The sequence below is a fragment of the Hippocampus guttulatus genome, chromosome 11 (genome assembly GCF_054856545.1).
Source record: "Hippocampus guttulatus isolate MCC_2025c chromosome 11, RoL_Hgut_1.0, whole genome shotgun sequence".
In the NCBI taxonomy this organism is placed as follows: domain Eukaryota; kingdom Metazoa; phylum Chordata; class Actinopteri; order Syngnathiformes; family Syngnathidae; genus Hippocampus; species Hippocampus guttulatus.
Window position 1 is genome coordinate 9,620,684 of NC_141271.1, and position 19,593 is coordinate 9,640,276.

General features: G+C 40.0%; 1 protein-coding gene across 2 annotated transcripts in view; it reads left to right on the forward strand.

Moving 5' to 3' along the window:
* Positions 1–19,593, forward strand: part of LOC147197996 (ephrin type-A receptor 6-like) — a 117,018-nt gene that overhangs the window by 13,932 nt on the left and 83,493 nt on the right. For both annotated transcript variants that reach the window (XM_086124503.1, XM_086124506.1), the window contains exon 3: positions 14,561–15,224. In XM_086124503.1, the coding sequence (XP_085980629.1) occupies positions 14,561–15,224 (664 nt within the window). The remainder of the gene's footprint in view (positions 1–14,560; positions 15,225–19,593) is intronic.

Consider the following 19,593-nt stretch of genomic DNA (forward strand, 5'->3'; position numbering starts at 1 on the left):
TGGAACTATTTTGTGTGGAAGGTTACAGTGTTCCGTGTCCATATAAATAGAGCGGGTGGAGCTTCTCTGTGTTCATCTGACAGTGACGGTGTAGTTCAGCGGTGCAGTGGTAGCGACCTAGCGAAAATAAAACGTCTCCAGTGTTGTCATCGAACCAAGTGGAGTCATCCGAAATGTCTACACAAAACCGTAGAGAGACTTCCGCGCAAGAAGGACCAACAGAATCACCATAGCCTCACTGCTGTGTTTAAAGCAAACTTGAGAAAAACGAAGTATGCAACCATGGCTTAAATCCACTATAGGCTGAGTACTAGTTTACCTTAGATGTGCACTTTATACTGTTATATTGCTCTGTTTTGATTCCATAAAAAGAGCTGTTAAAGCAGCTGTTGTGTGACAAAATAGTTGTTTCACTGTTGTTGCTGGACAGTAATATTGTGTGAGAGATCATGTATGAATAACTGCTCAAAGCGAAAAATGAAAAATTGAAAATCGAAATTGTTATTTCAGTAAATATTTGCATTTTGCACATGGAAAACTGATTCATGATTCCATGTTGATGAGAGCATTAAAATGGGGAAAAATAGGACAAAAAATATAAAAGGAAATTCAGAAACGATAAAAAATGCGTGAGGAATCAAGATTAATTTTTAGTGAATTTGAGTTATGACAGTTGCATTTTTAATTAGATTAAATATTTTAATCGTTTGACAGCTCTAATAATTTTATTTCCCTCTTTACACTCACTTGAACAATAATTGAGTGCCAAACTGGCTCGTGACAAAAATCTGAGTTTGACACCATGTTCTTATGCACTGTATGTAACACAATGTTTCATGCAGGCACTTCTCCCACATCTGTAAGACCTGAGCCTCTCTTACTTTGAGTATCGACTACTTAAATGATCCTCTTCAGCAGAATCCCTGAGGTCCCCCCTGTTCCTCTGTGCACTCGTCTCTCTCCATGCAACGTTTGCAGTAACCCATATCAGGGTTATGGGGGTGATTACATCATGTAGGTCGTGGTGACAGCCAGCCAGAGTATTGAGAAAAAGGCAAGGGGAGGGCCACCGCCTCCATGATTAAGCTGTCAGCCCTCTCCCCTCCTCACTCATCCACTATCCATGGATTTAGCATTAATATTTAAGGCATCAAGGTGAGAGGGCCTGAGGGAAGGTGTGAAGATCTTGGGAGGTAAAATACTTTAAATCCCCTTCTCTTCCTGGGACCTGGCAAGAGGAAGTCAATCCCCACCATATTAGACACAGCCTGGTATCAGGCCAGTTGAGTAAGCCACCTTGTAGCTGCCTGCCGGTGATGTACCAGTGGTAGCTTGACATATAAACTGTGACTCACAAATGTATGAACCTCCTTCTAACAGTAATGATGATAATAATAATAACTAACAATAATGATGATGATAATAATAATAACAATGATGATAACAATCATCACTATTATTCTTATCATTATTATCATCATTAAATAATACATGGAAGTTCATGGACGCAGTGTGAATTACTGTAGTTATTGCTGTCACGGTAGGCTTTCAAGGAATTACGCACAAAAAAGATGAGAGAGAAGGTGAGAGTTGCATGTGCAATTTCATAATTTTGGGGCAAGTGAGGTGTACAACTTAAATCATGGGCTTTCTTTTCCATTATAAAAGCTATGACGAATTGTGAAAAAGCTCAAGGTGAATGAATGAAGGACGGACTGAGTCAGGTGAAGGTAAAGAGGTCTGATCTGGCGTCTGCATGGAGCCACATTAAGTCCCAGTCCGGATGGGCAAACACTCTGCTGAAATATACATGAGTCAGTTCCCATGTGCCGTATGGGTGAATTGAGAGGAGGGAGGGGGCAGAGTGGAGCAAAGTCCAAAGCACCTTATTTTACAAATGCCGTCATGAGGAGAAGGAATTTGTCTTGTCGATAAGTGACACATTGGTACACTCTTTCGGTAAATCTCAGCCAATCGCATGCATTATAACTCCTCCCACTTGACAGGGCTCATTTATTCAAGAAAAGCGTTGCTCGTGAATATATGGAAGGCAGCAAAGTGGTGTTGAAAGAACGAAGCAGCAGGTCAAATTGTTTCTGTTATTTTAAAGGCAGTTTCTGTCCCATAATGCAAATGTCGCAACGGTGTCACAACATCTTTTGTAGCAGTACGTTTTACGGCAGTAGAGTTCACGCACCAAGCTACCGGTAATGTGGATGCCACCTCTTCCTGTCGCAACTAATAAAGAGTTCACCAATAAACTCGACTCGTATCGTTCTACAGTTTCTCAAGAAAGACTTTTTATCGCAATGCTCAACCGAAAAACCAACCTGCATCGTATCTCAAAGCACTGTCTGCACACCTGATACGATTACTGAGTAAATGTTGTCCTTTGAAGAGGACTGAGGTAGTTTTCCGACGGCATATTGCATGATGGCCAGCAGTGGGGGGGGGAAAAAGAGGAATAATCTGTAAACACTCAGCTTCCCCCAACGGAGGCTTTGAAAAAGGTAGGATGATTTAGCATGGCAGCGTTCATCCCGGTGACCTCTGCCATAACTGGGCTTAAGCAGTAGTGGGGGATTCCTTAATTGGGTTGTTTCTTTTCAGGGACACACAGGGGCTGATAGCTAATGTGCTCCCATTCGGCATCTCGCTGACAGCTTTTTGGGCTAACACTCACCATGTGAGGAGTACAGGGGAGGTAACTGGAAGGAGTAAATGATTTGGATATTTTTTAGGGTTGACAAAGTCGTAGAAACCTTTGAAGAATTGTTCACAGATAGGAAAGCAAAAACCAGACTGTTTGTTCAATAGTGCATATTATTAGCTTTAAATATAATTTGAGTTGGGGGTTTTTCAACTCATAAATCTGCTATTTAATTTTAATCGATTACCCTATCTTGAAATGAATTTATTCAAAATACAATTGTTTTAAGATTTAATAAATAAATAAAAAACACTTGTGATGTGTCATACTCAAGAGGGACAAACAGGGTACAAGAAAGCAGCATTTGAAACCAAGCACTGAATATTTGCCCATTTCCGAACTCTCAGTGAGGTCACAGTCTTCCTTCAGTTGCTGTCTTTGCTATCTGAAACGTCTTGTCATGTTCCACAGATTAAGTGTGGTTGATTCAAACAGGATTTGTCTCTGCTGGTGCCTACATCGTCGAGTAATAGCCTTGCACCTAGCAGAGCAATCACAGCGCTCCATCAAGCTCTGACACATCCATTTGTCTCACTCTTTGTGGTCCGAGAGAAAACCAAAGGAAGATACTGGCACGCCATGACTTTTATTGTATTTTGATATCTAAAGAGAACAAAATGCTCAATCTTCACCTGTTGTATTGTTTTAACGCACACATGTCAGGCCACCAACGAAAAGGGGTTTGATGAAAATGCAACTTGGTGCTGTCAAATGGTTGAGGGAAAAATGGAAATACTGCAAAGCAAGAATGATTGCTGCAATGTTGACATTTTATTCCTGCTAATCCATGTGATCAATAAAAAGCAAGCTTGTGGACATGTGCAAGATACATCATAACTCGCAGTCACTGCTATTCTGTTAGCCTATCACTAAAAAGTATTTTTACTCTTAATAATCACAGAAAAAAACAATTGGAATGTTCATGTGTTTTCAAAATCAAAACATGGAGCCCACAAACAAGATTAATACAAAAAAATTAAAAAGCATTATTTTTTTGTTGTTTTTAACGACCCTTTTTTATTTTTTACCAGAAATCACAGATAAACATTCAATATACGTTTTTCTTCTTGAAAAACATGGAGGAAACGGGGAAAACAAATCCCAAACATTAAAAATATTGGGGCTGGGGGGAGGTAGGTGGGGGATTAGCAGTTCAGCAGTTTTGTGCCATCCTTGACTTTATTCATCCATCCACTTCTTTTTATAAGGGTCGCGGGTATGCTGGAGCCTATCCCAGCTGTCTTTGGGCAGTAGGCGGGGTACACCCTGAACTGCTTGCCAGCCAGTCGCAATACAAACTTTGAAAACACATTAATAAGTGCAAAATAAAATATGTAACATTTAATTATGCACACAAACTTCTCTAAATCTTATCTGAATTTAACGTGAGAGTCTCCTACTTAAGCACTCAACAGTGTATTCTGTTCGGAGATGGCAGGGGTCTGAGGAAATCTAAAATGTGCAGTAAATTGCTGCTGTTCAGTTCCCACCGTGGTGTCAACAAAAAATATATGAATATGTGTAAAAATTAATATAATTTAAAGAAATATGCAGTAGATGTATATGCCAATCTACTCAGAGAAAAAAAAAGCTCACATTCCCTTCCCATCACGAGGCTTTTGAACTTTTTTTTCACGATTCCCGCAATCGCACCAAACACAGTGACAAGGCAAAGTGACGATTTTCAAAAGATTAAAATGAATACTTTGCAAAACTGTGATAAATGAAGAAACCCAAATGTCAAAAGTGTCGACTTGAGCACAGTGCTGTGTTTCTAGAGATATGAACAGGATGACTTGATTGTTTGATTTTTGACCCAACAAAACCATTACAAACACGGAACCCAAAAAATGTCTCATTTGAACCAACAATTTGGTTACCGTTGTAAAAAAAATAACCCAGAATTTTGACCAATACAAACGATCCAAAAATCGAGTTAATGAAATAACCCAACTGTTTTGAGAGTGTCTGAAAAATGAAATGTATTAAGAGGAAATCTTTTGCACGTATACACGTATTTTGTCCATATATAAAATGGCATTTGTGTCATACATCTGCTTAGGAAGGGCATGGTCCTTAAGTTGACCATTCCTGGTTTAAATCGTCGTCATATTTGGATAGTGAATTTAATTGTTTACATTTTCTCATTTTCTTTTCTTTTTTTTTTTAAATCACACATTTGCTCATCTTTTTTTTGTTTTGTCGGTCATCTTGAGGCCTTATCAGTTACAGAAAAATTGGGTCCTTTTCCCAAACGATATGGAGTTGCTTGCAGAATACTGACATATTTACATTACAGTATGTCTTCCGCATACATGTTTTGTGTGCAGTGATGGGAAAGGGAAACATCTTGTTTCCATCTCACCTCGCTTCTCTCAGTCCTTTTGGATCCTGCCCTATAAGAGAGAGTGGGCCTGGGTATTTGGGGTCAGACCTTGGTGCCTGTTAGAGGGATACGATTTCACTGGGGTCGAACGATTAGTCTGGCAAGCTTTCTGAAATGCACTTAACATATTATATAGTCAGAAGATGCTGAAAGCTGCGCTTTACCACTTGCGCTCTCTGGCTATGCATCTTCTGCTCCCTCTGGCCTAATTGATCGAACAGACCAGACAATCCCATATTGTCTGCGCTCATTTCCAGTCAAGCTAGTTTAGCTCCTGCACACTGGAGTCAGTAGGCTTTGGGCAGAAAAGACGTCTCTCTTCACCTCACCAGAAAGGCAGACAGGCACAAGTGAGCCATTGAAAGACACATCAAAAAGATTTTTTTTTTTCCCTCCCCGTCACTGCATGCCTTTTCGTAGGAAAAAAAAACACACATTTGTTGAAAATGATTATAAATCTATTTGACCAGTTTATATAAAATGTAATGGCTGTGTAGGACATTGGCCCAAAGAGAATGTGTTACAGATTTACTGAAAAATCATTGATGAAGAAGTAGCTCTGTTCCAATGGGAATTTTTTTCACTGTGCGATAATATCATTGTTATGCTTTTATTGAGGTGTGAGTACAGTTTGAATCCCTAGAGCCAAGTGCATTTGATTTACTACATCACATCCACTTGAGCGTATTTTAAAAATGGTCTGTGCTGGTACAATCGGTCAATGTACCGGGTTCTACTTGGTTTCAAACACTTACTGAAGCACCGCTGAGGGAGGTGGGTGGTGGGAGGGTGTGGGGGCAGTTATTTCCAAAGCAGCTTGAAAGAAACAAACAGAACAAGAGGTTGATCTTCTGCCTAACTGCTCTACGACAAAATCTAATGAGAAATATCTCAGACGAGGGATCCCCAACCTTGTTTGCCCTCTATGTCAGACAATATTTTCACGGACCGGCATTTAAGGTGTGGCGGATAAATACTACAAAATAATATGGTAAGAGCTGCATGAACACTGTGGTGTTTTCGAGAGATAATAATAAACACGAGGAGTGTCTAATCTGGCCGACACACTGATCGCTATGGTAATGTTTAATGCTTTCAAAATACGATATTCAAAGTGTATGAAAATGTCAAATCACCACAATGCTGAATCAGTGTGAGTCCCGAGCTTGATTTTTCTGAAACCGGGCGGTCCCATCTCGGGGTAATAGGAGACAATGACACCTGAAGTGTGTGCTTTATTTCGAGTCTACTTCGTAATTTTGTTTTAGTCGCCGTTGCTGCACAAAACCCCCGCCCCACACGGGTAGCATGTCGGAAATAGCAACAGTGCTATAGTGGCGATCTCAGAGTATTCAGCCATGACTTGAATCCAGAACACCGGCAGAGTTGTTGTCTCGAAAGTACTTTTAAGGCCACCGTCATTTGCAATCTCCAGCAGTTTATTTTACTCATTTAGCAAGCTCCGGTGTTTTGTTTTTAGCGTAATCAGTCACAGGACGGAGAAGCGTGGTTTGACGTGCGTCAAGAGTGACACAGACGGATGTAACGGAGAATTTTTCAAAATAAAATATCTTTCGTATTCCAAAATAAATACAACGGAATTAATGTAAGTTCTTATTGTGCGGCCCGGTACCAAATGCCCCGTGGACCGCCATCCGGTCCGCGGACCGACGGTTGGGGACCCCTGTCTTAGAAGACGTCTGAAATTGCTTCATATTTCTTAACAGTCTTTGGTCCTGTGACGGAATTGTTTTTTCGTCCGTTTTTATTTTCCGTTAGTATCATTTTTGACCTTTGCTTTAAATTGAAGTCCAAGGACTGTTGACTGTAACTGGAAAACCAGTACTTCATCTAATCCCTTCTAAAAGCTTTTTAGCCTTTTTACAATTACATCCTCTTCTAGAAGTGTTTGTTCTTTTGTAATCATTTTCTCAAACGAGCACTTGGGCTTTTCTCACCCTGACAGTCTTGCAGTCTTTGCCTATTTATCTTTGACTCGCTGTCCTGTTTTGTCTGCACCTCCATGTCATTTCTTTCTTTGTTTTCATTTCATCTCTCGCCTTCTCTCTGACATCTTTTTTCTCCACAAGTGAGTGGCAGGTGGAGAAAATGCCAAGACGGTACGCTGTGGATTTGTTTGTGTTGTCACTTCAAAGCAGCGCTGTACTCAAGCACACACTGAAGATACTGTACATAATGAGCTGACCCTAAAACAACGATACACGCTAAGCACTGCGTCTTTCAAGATAGGGTTATCAAACGGTAGTAAACGCTGATGTGTGCTTTGAAGGGAAGGAATGATACAAATGCAAAAAGAATGTGTTTGTTTTTCTCTACCAAGGTTTTACCGTCTTTATCGAAGTGTATATTATTTTAGAATGTGCGCAGCCCAGTCCGTCGAACAGCTTTAACTATAAATATAATTTTGTGTCCAATTAAATTGAACTGATTAAGGTTCAAGAGGAAACGAGAGAGAATGAGAACGCAATGACCTTTTCGAGACTTGAGGAAGCTGAAGTTGTCTCCATCATTGACTCGAGCGTTTGACTACACTTGTGAGTTAGAAGTGCAGATTTGAAGATCTACTGGACATAAACGCTTTTTAAAGGTCTGCTGCCGCGTGCAGTTGCTCCGGGAAGTCGTCTCATATCAGTTTTACTTATTTCTGTAAATGCCAACACCATTAACATTCACGAAAAGCCCCAAGCAAGCTTTTAATAAGATACACGGATCCTTTTTTTTTGTTTGGAATATAAGAAAAGGATAACTCAACTTTTAATTAATGTTCTGTTTTGAATGTATGTGTTCGTGCTGCATGCTTTCCTCTACTTGGGAGGCCCGGTCTGATCGAAATTTTATAGTTGTACCTCAAGTGTGTGTGTGTGTGTGTGTGTGTGTGTGTGTGTGTGTTTCACGACTGTGCAGCCATCACTTTGATCTCACATCAGTCAGAGGATGCTAAGCACACATTGACATTCTTGCCTCTGCATCTTTGGCAAAAATAGATATGTAAAACAACGAGCTCTTCATTTTCCCACGCATATTTTGTCAAAGCTGCTGGTGGGCTGACACTGGGCTGGGCGAAAGGTTACTTGTTTGTATCTGCAGATAAGGAGTCACTCAGTTGGAGTGAAGATGAACGGCTCATCACTATTTAGGCAAATGAGATCAAAAATGGTGATAAGTATTAGAGTTAACCAGGTTTTTTTTTCAGCGTAAAACAGTTTACTGGCTATTAAGCCGGTATGACTATTTTATTACTATTTTTCTTTCTACACTATTACATGAACAAATTCTGCTCAGTTAAATGGATTGTTGTGTAATTAAATGTACTGACATTTTCACTTTTGTGGATGTTTTGGGAAATTTTGGTTTGACAAATCATTCTCCCACTGTGGCGCAACTCATGTTTCTGTTAAATGGCTTACAGTGATGCATACTGTGATGGCATTGGCCAACCCATTACTTAGAGTTCATGCAATGAATTCAACCATGGTCAATTTCTATGCAAATCATCATAGTAGACTTGATCACTGATCATGATGTCATGGTAAAGTCCCTGTCAAGTGAAAACAAATGTGTTCTGAATTCAACAACCCTGTTAAATTGTAATTTTTAAAAAATCACCAAGAGGCTTCAAAATTGTGAAAAGGCAAGCCTTTTTCTCTGCTCTTAAATGCTGTATGTCCACTCAATGTGATGAAAGCATGCAGACTGTCAACCAAATATCACTTCAACAACTTAGAAAAGTGGATGCGACTTTGTCAAGTATGCGTTTGCATATCTACATTTTGAACTGCAAAAATATATCCACTTAAAACCTGCGGTGGCTGGAAGATATCTGTTTCGCACTGGCTGTCATCTAACAGGGAGCATTTTGTTCATTTTTGAACAAAAACACCTACAAGGGTACTCCGGAAAAAAACTAAATCGAAAGCACGAAAAAAGTCCTCAATAGAACACAATTCACAGTAACACAAAAACAAAAGGAAATAAAACACACCTCCATGAGAAACAAAACAATGTGACAGCAACAACGATCTGACAAAGACTAACAAAACCCATGGAACTCAATCCAAGCAAGACACAGAGGGGTGGAGGGAGCTGATTGAAGAAGACAATGGACCAAGGCGGTGACAAGATGAAAACAAAATGAAAATGACAAAAAACGCACACAAGGAAACAAACCCAAATAAAATCTAAACAAATCCGAATCATGACAATTGTATTTAAAAACAAATCTCTGACACTTTACATGGTCTGTAATGTCACTGGAACAACCTGCAGCAGATGTGGTCTTGTAACACTCCTTGGATGACCCACAGCACTGGTTCTGATTTGGCTTTGACAACAACCCCAAAGTGTACTGTATTTCATTTTATACATGTGAAATGAACGAATTTTATTTCAACTGAAAGGCAGACTATTGAAACTGTTATAATTTGTTAATCTGTGATTGTTTTGTCCCTGTAGTCTGGTAAAATCCTTTTTTCGGTGCCCCAGATATCTAAAACGCCACCCTTGAAAAAAAGTAACTCAGTAAGCATCCCCCCCCCCCCCCCCTCTCTTTTTAAATTATTATTTTTTCAACCATAATATGGTTGCTCAAAGCTATAATATATTTTTGGTGCTTTCTGGATGATATTGTAGCAGTCAACATAGTATTATATAATATAAAAGTATAATTATTTAATCTGAAAACTTGTTTTAATCAAGTGTACAACACAGACACAAGGTTAATTAAGCATCATCTCTGTCGAGCAAAGTCAATGCCAATGGTAACTTTGAAAGGGTACCTCCCTTTTGCCATCTTACGCCACAGCAATTTAATTACATATGTGAAGCTGCAAGGCCAATTAATATTGAGTGGGGATATTTTGCTTTGCAGCAATCAATAACATCTTGATAGGTGGTCTTGCTCATTGCCCTCGGCTGGTAACACATACTCAGTCGTGATCAGCCTTCTGTTTGTTTGTTTGTTTTTTGTCTTGTCTCTGTTGTCCCTGCATGAAACCAAGACTCAGACAAAGAGACACTCGCAGGATACAGTTCAAGTAATAACAATCTTTACTCAAGAGCCCAACACCGAAATGCCGTTGGCAGGAACAACCCAAAACATAAAAGGACAGAACCCCAAAAAAAAAAAAATCGCCCCAAAATTTTATAGTGAAGCTAACTCGGAACCTGAAAGATATCTCCTTTTCTGTTTCTTCTCTTGGCTCATATCTGAGCACTGTGGCTATTTGCTTAAAGAGGGTATACCTTCAGTGGAGTTGTTGTTGTTTTAAAACTATTTATTTTGCTGTTGTATATTTTTAGAACTCCGACAACTGAGGATTTGAAGAAAGTACAGAACCATTCATTTGGTCTCGGGTCAATAAGCTGATCTTTACTATGTTTAATACGATAAACACAAGGCAGCGCAAATGCTTCTACAACCTCTAAATAGAATTTAAAAAAAGAAAATGATGAATTGGTCACATCTAAAAAAGTTTCCTTTTAGAGAGAATATTTATTGCACATCATAAATGTAATGTTCTTATAAGCCGTATATAATGCTTGACAAAATTGTAATGCTCTTGGTCCTCATTTCTGTAGATTTGACACCACGATCAAAATATGGTTGGAGTGATTAAAAAAAAAAACACAGTTTATTCATGTGGAATACTGTCAGTGCCATACACCAAAGGGGAAAAAAAAGAAAAAACACACTTATCAGCTCAACCTGAGCAGGCCTTAAAGGGTAATATGGGCTGAACTCTATCTTCAGTGCCCTTTGGAGGATGGCTAAGGCCTTGACCAACCAGGTGTCACTTTTGTGAGAACACTCTTGAGATCACCATAGCGATGACTGATGGCTCTTCTGGCTCCACCCTGCCGGCTAGCCATTTACGGTGATGGATGTTGGAATGAGAGGAGCGCAGGGTCTTTTGGATTTCATTTGCTCGCCGCTGTTCACTTGCCATTATTGATTTAGAGGTGTACTGTTAATAGGTAGTGGGACACCGCCTGTGTGCATGTGTGTGTGTGGGTGAATGGGTGTGCTCTAAAGAGAAAGTGATGTATTGATAACCGCTATCCCTAAATGTCATATCATCCTCACATTTAAAACATCAGACATAACCATTATGCTGCCATTACGAATGTTTGCTTCGTAGCGTCTTCATTTTTGTATTTCTTATTTGCAGTGTTTTGCTGATGTGGATCAAAATCAGACAGTCAAAGCCCAACGAGGGGCCAGCTTGAGTGTGAACCCTACTCTGCAATTACAGTATTCTATGGTGTCCAAAAATGTCTTTTGATGCTATAAAATAATTCAGTTTTAAAAAAGAATAAAGGAAAAACCAGAAGTCTGGCAAACAAAGAAGGATCTATTTTCGTGAACAGCATAAATTCAGCGCGCATGTGGAACATTTCTGCATGAAGATTTGTTCGACACGATGATCATAGTTTGACAGAGCAGGCGCCATGGATCTGCAAGAGGGAGGGCTGCACCGCGGTGGGTGTGGTCACAGCCGACTTCAAGCTCGAGCAATTAGTGTTTCGTTTCATTCCTTTTAAATGCAGCTGTAGTGCGTTCAACTCTGTTGGAATAAGACGAGAGCTCGAGCTAATGCTTATTTTAGTAAGGTCGATGATTTTTTTATTAATCGATTAATCTGATTTTAAAAAACTGTTTCCATTCATTTATTTAAAAAGAGCACATAACAAATTCTCAGGCCTCAGCAATGCATGAACATCTCGGCGCTCGACAGTAATACATTTTCAACAAATTATTTCAATCTATCTCGTCTGTGATGCACATTACAAAGAAGTATGGTGGATCCTCTTTTTTACATAGTAATGGATTTAATCAATACCACCTATCATGTATATAAGGTCACAGGGAAACGAGAGTCTGTCCCTGCTGACGTTGGGTGAGAGATGCGCATACCTACAGCAGATCATCAATCTACCACATAGAAACTATTCACGCATGAATGCCACCAGGGAATTGTGACCCCGTGACAAAAACTTACTGTGAGCCCCTCCACACCAATGCTACAAATCGAACATACTGTTTCCTCGGGCCCCTCTCAGTCATGGGCCCTTATGATCTTTATCATCAAATTTATTCACGAAAAAAAACGTTTAAAAGGCTTGTTGGGATCCTCAACTGTATTGCAAAATGTTTTGTTCAGTCTTACTTTTCTTTTGAACCTGAGTAACATGAAGTACAGCCCAATGTGATGCCTGCAGTGATGATGATGCTCCAAAACTAATGAAAATGAGAGCCAAATATCACAGTGAACTTGAAAGTCCACTCTGGAGTTTGCCTGCAAGCTCACACACACACACGCACACACGCACACACACACACACACACACACTTAATTCTTATTGTTTTGCTCATAAACTCACAGAGCTGCCATCAAGTTCCCCAATGATTGCACACTCTTCATTTATCTGCCTACACCTATTACTGTACCTACTGTGTGGGGGTGTGTTTCCATAGGTGCGCGTTCTAAAAGTGAACGTTTTTAGCCATCACAGAGGGAGACTCGCGCTGAATAAAAATATCTCAATCACAGTAACAGTCACACAACACACACATACACACACACACACACACACACACAGACACTCATCAGTGGGTACACATGTATGGCACATAAAAAGACCAAGTGAAGAAATCTTTCGGTCCACGCATAAGTTATGGGAAAAGAGGGATGGATGAGATAGATGAGGGAAACTGATGGAGGGAAAACATGTCGCAAGGTAATTCGATTTTTCTAATCCAAATATGGTGAGGTATCTTCAATCTACAGTCATTCTGCTTTTTTGAGGCCAAAGACAAGACAATTAATGATAACAGTAAGCCTCAGTTTGGACTGCACTTAAAAATCCAAGGTCATATATATGTTTGCAAGGTCAGAATTTCGTCTAAATACGGGGGGGTTCATGTTGCGTATATGAGGTGAAATTCACATACAGAAACCATCGTTATGCCTATCCTGGCAATTTCAGCCAGCAATGTACACTTTAATGCTGTAATGAGGAATATAAAAATATGGAAACAGGTTCTGAGCTATTTTAGACATGCTCATGAATAGACTTCAATGTATACTGGGCTGTATATTAACATGAATTTATGTTCTGACATACCTAGGAGGTCACACTTTTTACTAGAACATTAATGTGAAGTACTTGCCGGATGAAAAGAGGTTAAAGAGGGCTGAAATCCATGTTGTCTAGCAAATTTCTTTTTTATTAAAGACAGCTGTCTAATAATAAGAATGACTTGGGTTTTATAAGATACGAGATGATATCCTCAATCCCCCTCTGACCTAGTCATGATGCGCTATAATAAACTATTCTAAGGGAGAGTCGCTAAGGGCTCTGTCTGACATTGCTACATTGCTTTTTAGTTTGGGGGGAAGGGGTTCACTGGCTTGCTCTGTTGTCCTTCAGCAACCGCTGGAGAACACAATTTTTATTTCCTCCCTTAGCACAGCTGTTATCATGCCAAGGATTTGAAAATATTTGGCCAAGTGAAAACGTATACATTATTGTGCAGGTCAGCGACAGGATCAACTGCTTACCGTAATATGTTGTATCATGTGCTCCTTTATCTGTTTCCAATTGCATAATTAGAGGGACTCAGCAAAGCAAAAAGACAGATGAAAAATATTTTCCAAATTCTAGCGATACGTGTGATGGATGAGTTCCATGTCATATATTTTGTGTTACATGCATTGTGTGTATTTAAAGCTTTCAGCTATTTGTTCATAAGATGAGTTTTATTGGCCCAATTTCAAATTGGGTTGTTTCCGAGTACTGACTCAAGTACCTTAAGTTGACAGCTCTGCTCTGGGCTACTTGATGTAAAAGAACAGTTAAATTACAAACAGCCCATAGGTTGGAATTAATCATACATACTGTGTGACATGATCACCCAGTTTGTGCATGGGCAACTTTTGGCAGCTCCAGAGAAAGTCAGTTAAAATAACTTATTGTTGGATGATTGATGAAGGGAATATTCAAGGGAACCCTTGCATCTCCAAAACCATTACTTTTCAGGAACCACTCCACCCCATGTCCCAAAGAAAAAAGATGTTTTTAGTGCTGCGAATGTTATATTGTCAAAGACAGCAAGCAATTTTCAACAATTTAGGCTGATGAGTAATTGGTCGAAAAAAACAAAACAAAACACAAGAGCACCGACAAATAGTATCCATTTGTGGAAAAATATTAATTTTGACATAAGAGGTTTCCGGCTGACAATGACAATATACAAAGGAAAATATTACCCAGCGGTCTGAACTTGTTTTTTTCACCTATCGGAGACATTTCATCGGCTCATAGGAACACTTGTGTCAACATTTTAACCCCACATGAGATTAGGATGTTGTGTATTTAAATTGATGTTATTTAAATTGTTGTTTTCTTCTCTTCTACCCAAAACTCTTATTTTCCCTCCATAGTGGGATGCCATCACAGAGATGGATGAGCACAATCGGCCCATTCATACCTTTCAGGTGTGCAACGTGATGGAGCCCAACCAGAACAACTGGCTTCGATCCAACTGGATTTTTCGGCAAGCAGCCCAAAAAATCTACGTGGAGCTTCGCTTCACCTTACGCGACTGCAACTCCATCCCTTGGGTTTCTGGCACGTGCAAGGAGACCTTCAACCTCTTTTATTACGAGACTGATGAGGCACATGGCATAAAATTCAAACCTGCTCAATACACTAAGATCGACACCATTGCCGCAGATGAAAGCTTCACTCAGATGGATCTCGGAGACCGCATTCTGAAGCTCAACACTGAGGTGCGCGAGGTGGGACCCATGACCAAGAATGGCTTTTATCTTGCATTCCAGGACATTGGGGCCTGCATCGCTTTGGTCTCAGTGAGAGTCTACTACAAGAAATGCCCTTTCACATTGAGAAACCTGGCCTCGTTTCCAGACACGGTGCCTCGTGTGGACTCATCCTCATTGGTGGAGGTGAGGGGGGCATGTATTGACCATGCTGAAGAAAGGGACACGCCCAAGCTCTTCTGTGGAGCTGATGGGGACTGGTTAGTCCCCCTTGGAAGATGTGTTTGCAGTGTCGGGTATGAGGAGATCGCCGGCTCCTGCATTGGTAAGTTTACTCTTACTCGCCATGACTTACAGATACATCAAGAAAACCCGCTACGACTGACTACCCATGACGTATTTATAAGTCTTTACGTTTGTTTTGCGTCGTAGAGTGCAGAAGGGTCTGACGCAACCTCTGACTCAGGATCAGGTGTAAGGGATCAGCCAGGTTCATGCTGCAGATAGAAGTAGAGGGGGAGGGATGCATGGGCGGAGTTGTGGAGTAGCGTAGAGTTGGGTGGAGTAGTGTGTACTTAGTAGAGATTCGAACTAATAGCGATGGGGAAATTAAAACAATTAACCCGTGAATGGGAAGAAAAATTTTCACCATGATGAGGGAGTTGGAGTTTCTGAAAGCAGTAACATGCTAAAGTAAGAAGAAGCCATTAAAGAGGGAGAAAAAAATATGCATTAATTGCAGGGTGAAGGGAACGCACACAAGTTCTTCCTCAGAAAATTGATATTTGATGAAATTTAGCGATTGTCTAATGCCGATTGCTCAAGAATGGGGGGGGGGGGGGGGGGGAAACTCACAATATTCATATATGTTGTGGGCTTGACTCCAGCACACCTGTGAACCTAATAAAACCGAGCAGTTATCGGGAATGGATGAATGAATGTGCTCAATAGCGTATCATAATGTGTTTAGACACTTAATTCTATGAGACATCAGCAATTTTGACAAATAGATGAATAGTGTGGATCAATGACCTAACCAGATGGCTATATTCACCCAGCCTGTTAATACGATATTTAAAACAAGTCTACATCTAGTTCAATGGATACGTGTGATTTTTTTTTTATCTAGTTCAACAATTATTCTTTACCTCCAGAGTTTTTGTTTGTTTTTGTTTCACAACTTGCTGCCTTCCGCTGCTTCTGAACTGCCTTCCTTCATTTTTCTGCCTCCATCTTATTACTTGCTGCTTAGCTTCTCGAGGTTAACATGACAGCTAATGTCATTTTGGACCTGTGCAGGGTTGATAGTACACCGTAAAGATGTTTTCTGGTATCGACAGATAGATACAGATCAATCGATCGATCTAATCTACTTGTCTGTCCGATGACTCTATACTTGGATTTTAAGGATTGTCTGTGACGTGACTTGTGGATTTGCAATGTTTGTTTTCTCTTGGGTTGAATGGGCTTCTGTGTGTGGGTGGGATCGGGCATCTGTACTGTGGACGCCGCCTGCCACTGCAGGGGCTCCGTTGCTGTTGCAAGTTATCCACACTGACTTGGTAGCAGTTTGAACCACAGCTGTCTAATATGATTTTTAGTTTATCCCTGGCACAATGCAGCGGCATAAGAGAGACACATTCATCAAAGTCTACTGAGAGTTTTAGATTTTTTTTTGTCAAAGTTGGCAACATCCATTTTATGACCTTGCATTTGTTGTGGTGCAGTTGCAGATCATTATAAATAAACCTTGGATAAAAACTACAATTCTACATCCTGGTCTGGATCACGATCGAATAAATAACACATTTGTTTTGGGATTATACCGAAGCACCTCATTTCTTCTTACCCTGTCTTGTATTGCACAGTCCATTGCCATCATTGAGTATCAAATTTGCTGGTGCAGATGCAAAACAAATTAGAAAGCAATGCCACTATAGGGATATGCTTTGTGCTCATTTGTAAAATGTGTTTAACCCATTGTGCTTCTACAGTGTTCTATGATTAATCATGTGGCACCGGTTGCAGTTTTCAAAAAGCAACATTGCAGTCAACACATTGTGGGTTAAAAGCACCTCTCGTGTGTTGTTGATGGTACAGATGATCATGTAATGTGGTGAATCTCCACCATCTGTTTTCTGTAATATATGTGTACAATAGAGAGAGGTCAATCGCTGTACCCTGTACTATGTCTTCTATCCATCTCCTGTCAGTCGATGAGCAACGCATTTTGGAAGCTTACGTTAGCTGACGCCGTTTTTCCACAAGCTCAGCAACTGAATTGAAAGCCATGTTCATTGCTGCCTTTTTAAGAAGGGCTGACAAGACTCGAGCAGGAAGACAAGTGTCAATATTTCAAAGATGTGTTTAAAAGGACTACTTGTTGTCTGCCTAAGACGCAAAAGTACAGCTGTGTCAGTTGAAATTGAACTGATATAAATCTATCTGATGAAGTGTGCAATAATAAGATATTTTCTGTTTGTGAACAAGCAAACATTCACTATATTATAAGTATGATATTTCCAAACGTACGTAGATCGCTGTATCATTGCTCTTGGATCAGTGTTTTGTAAAAATGTCTTCCTTTTGATGTACGATAATGCCATTTAGGAATTGCTCTGCTGCAAAGGAGCAGGAAAAATGGTTGAAAACGACTTAGAATCGTTTCCTTTTTAAAGGCTTACCCGTTATCATTTAATCTCCACTCGTCTAATCGCGGTTACAATTAAGAATGTGAATGTCAGATGGACACACATGCTACGGGGAGAGCATTTCATCTACTGTGATGCATTTTATGATGACACATTTCTGCCCCCCGTTCGGCCTTCATTCATTGATTTCAACTTGGCACTGTGTAGAGTGCTGAATGCGTTCATATTCTCGCTGTTTGATATTGCCACGCTAAGACTGGCCGTGAGGTCCTTTCAAAAGACTTCACCGCAAGTTTTCTGTGGCGTGAAAAAAATGACGACCACACTAATCATTGACTCATTTAATCATGCTGTTGGAGTACAGTGCAAAAAGTTTTGAGGCCACCACTGGCTTTGTAGTTTTTAATGGCATCTTTAAAGCAAGCATTTTTACTTATATGTACAGTCGTTCAAATATATATCTAGCAAGCTCCTGCAGTCTGTATTCTATTTTGATCAATAAGCCTCATCTCTGATTACAACACTGTTCATGAACATGTCATAATGTACAGTGCTAATTTTGGTTTGGACACACATTCTCAATTAGTAAGATGAGAATGTGTCTCAAACACTTGACCGATATCGTAAATGCCAAAGAGATTTGGAAAACAGCCCCGATTTACAGCATGTAGACAGTCAGGTCACACATCTGTCAATATGTCAAACCTCCTGATGAGAAGTGCCCCTCTCTCTCTCACACACACACACGCAGATCCTCTCAGTAGAGTGACACAAAGGTTCATCATCTCATCCATATAGATGTCAAAGCAACCTTCAGCAAAATGAACAGCAACATAAAAGAGTCCAAAATCATAAAACAGAAAATATTGAAGGAAAAAAAAAATGAAAACAAGAACCGTCTTTCTGGAAAACAAACAAAGTGGGGGAGGGTGTTTACTTACAGGTCACACTGCAGGGACACTCACACCGTGACATTTTCCAAAGGAACATCTCAGTTCAACAACCGTGGCCCTTCAGACTTAATTAAAAAGAAAGAGGAGGTGATAATTGTATATTATCAGGTAGCAGAAAAACCACCCTCTTCATGCCGCATATAAACACACTCACTGTTTTCCAGTGACGTTCTTTATCCTGACTCTTTGATTTCCTCTCAGATTTTCTCCGCCTGTCCATTCATAGCATTCCAAACATTATTAAATGAGAATATTTGTCATCACACATGGGTACATTTGTAAATTACCAGTCATTTAGTGGAGCTTTAGAAATTACCCTCCTACTTTCATGAATACAAATCATGCAGTATGACAGAATTTGAATGCAAGGCTTTTTGTTTGTTGTCTCTGCAGTGACTGCATTAGCATTTGCTTCTGCGGCGATGACAAAGAATGTAATTGAGTGCTCTTTGATTGTGTGTACAGTATTTCCCCTGACTTGTCATTCAGCTCAGTGTACCAACTCGGGTACTCTGATGCGGCTTCTGTAATGGCCCATGTAAATAGCTGGAAGAATATCATAGACGAGAGAGACAGCACCGCCGTTAAAAGACAACATCGTTAAGTCACTCGGGCTGTTTGCATTCGACAAAAACGTCAAGAGCCTGAGTGTAGTTATAGACAGCTGCCTTGTGTTATACAGTGGCGGTTAAGCATTCTGATAACGTGTATGGCGGCACTTAATAAGGCAACAATGCCGAAACACCAAATATAAAATTAGTACATAGTTCTGCTGCATCATGTCATGGAACTTTAAACCCTTTGGATGTGTTTTGCCGTAGCCTTCTCTGCATTTTTATTTCTTTGGCCTCAAAACTCACAACTAAAAATACAGAATAGTTGTTTTCAATATGGCTTGATTTGCACTACCGGACACTGAACAAAGGCTGCCTTAAACCATATACGGGTACACTGAAAAAAATTTACTCAATTTTATTTCGTCAAGTGGTTGCATGAAATCAAATCATCTGGATCCAGTCACATTTTTTAGGTTAATGTATAGTCTCCTTAAAACATGTATCTAAAGCCAGATGATTTTTATTTCATATAT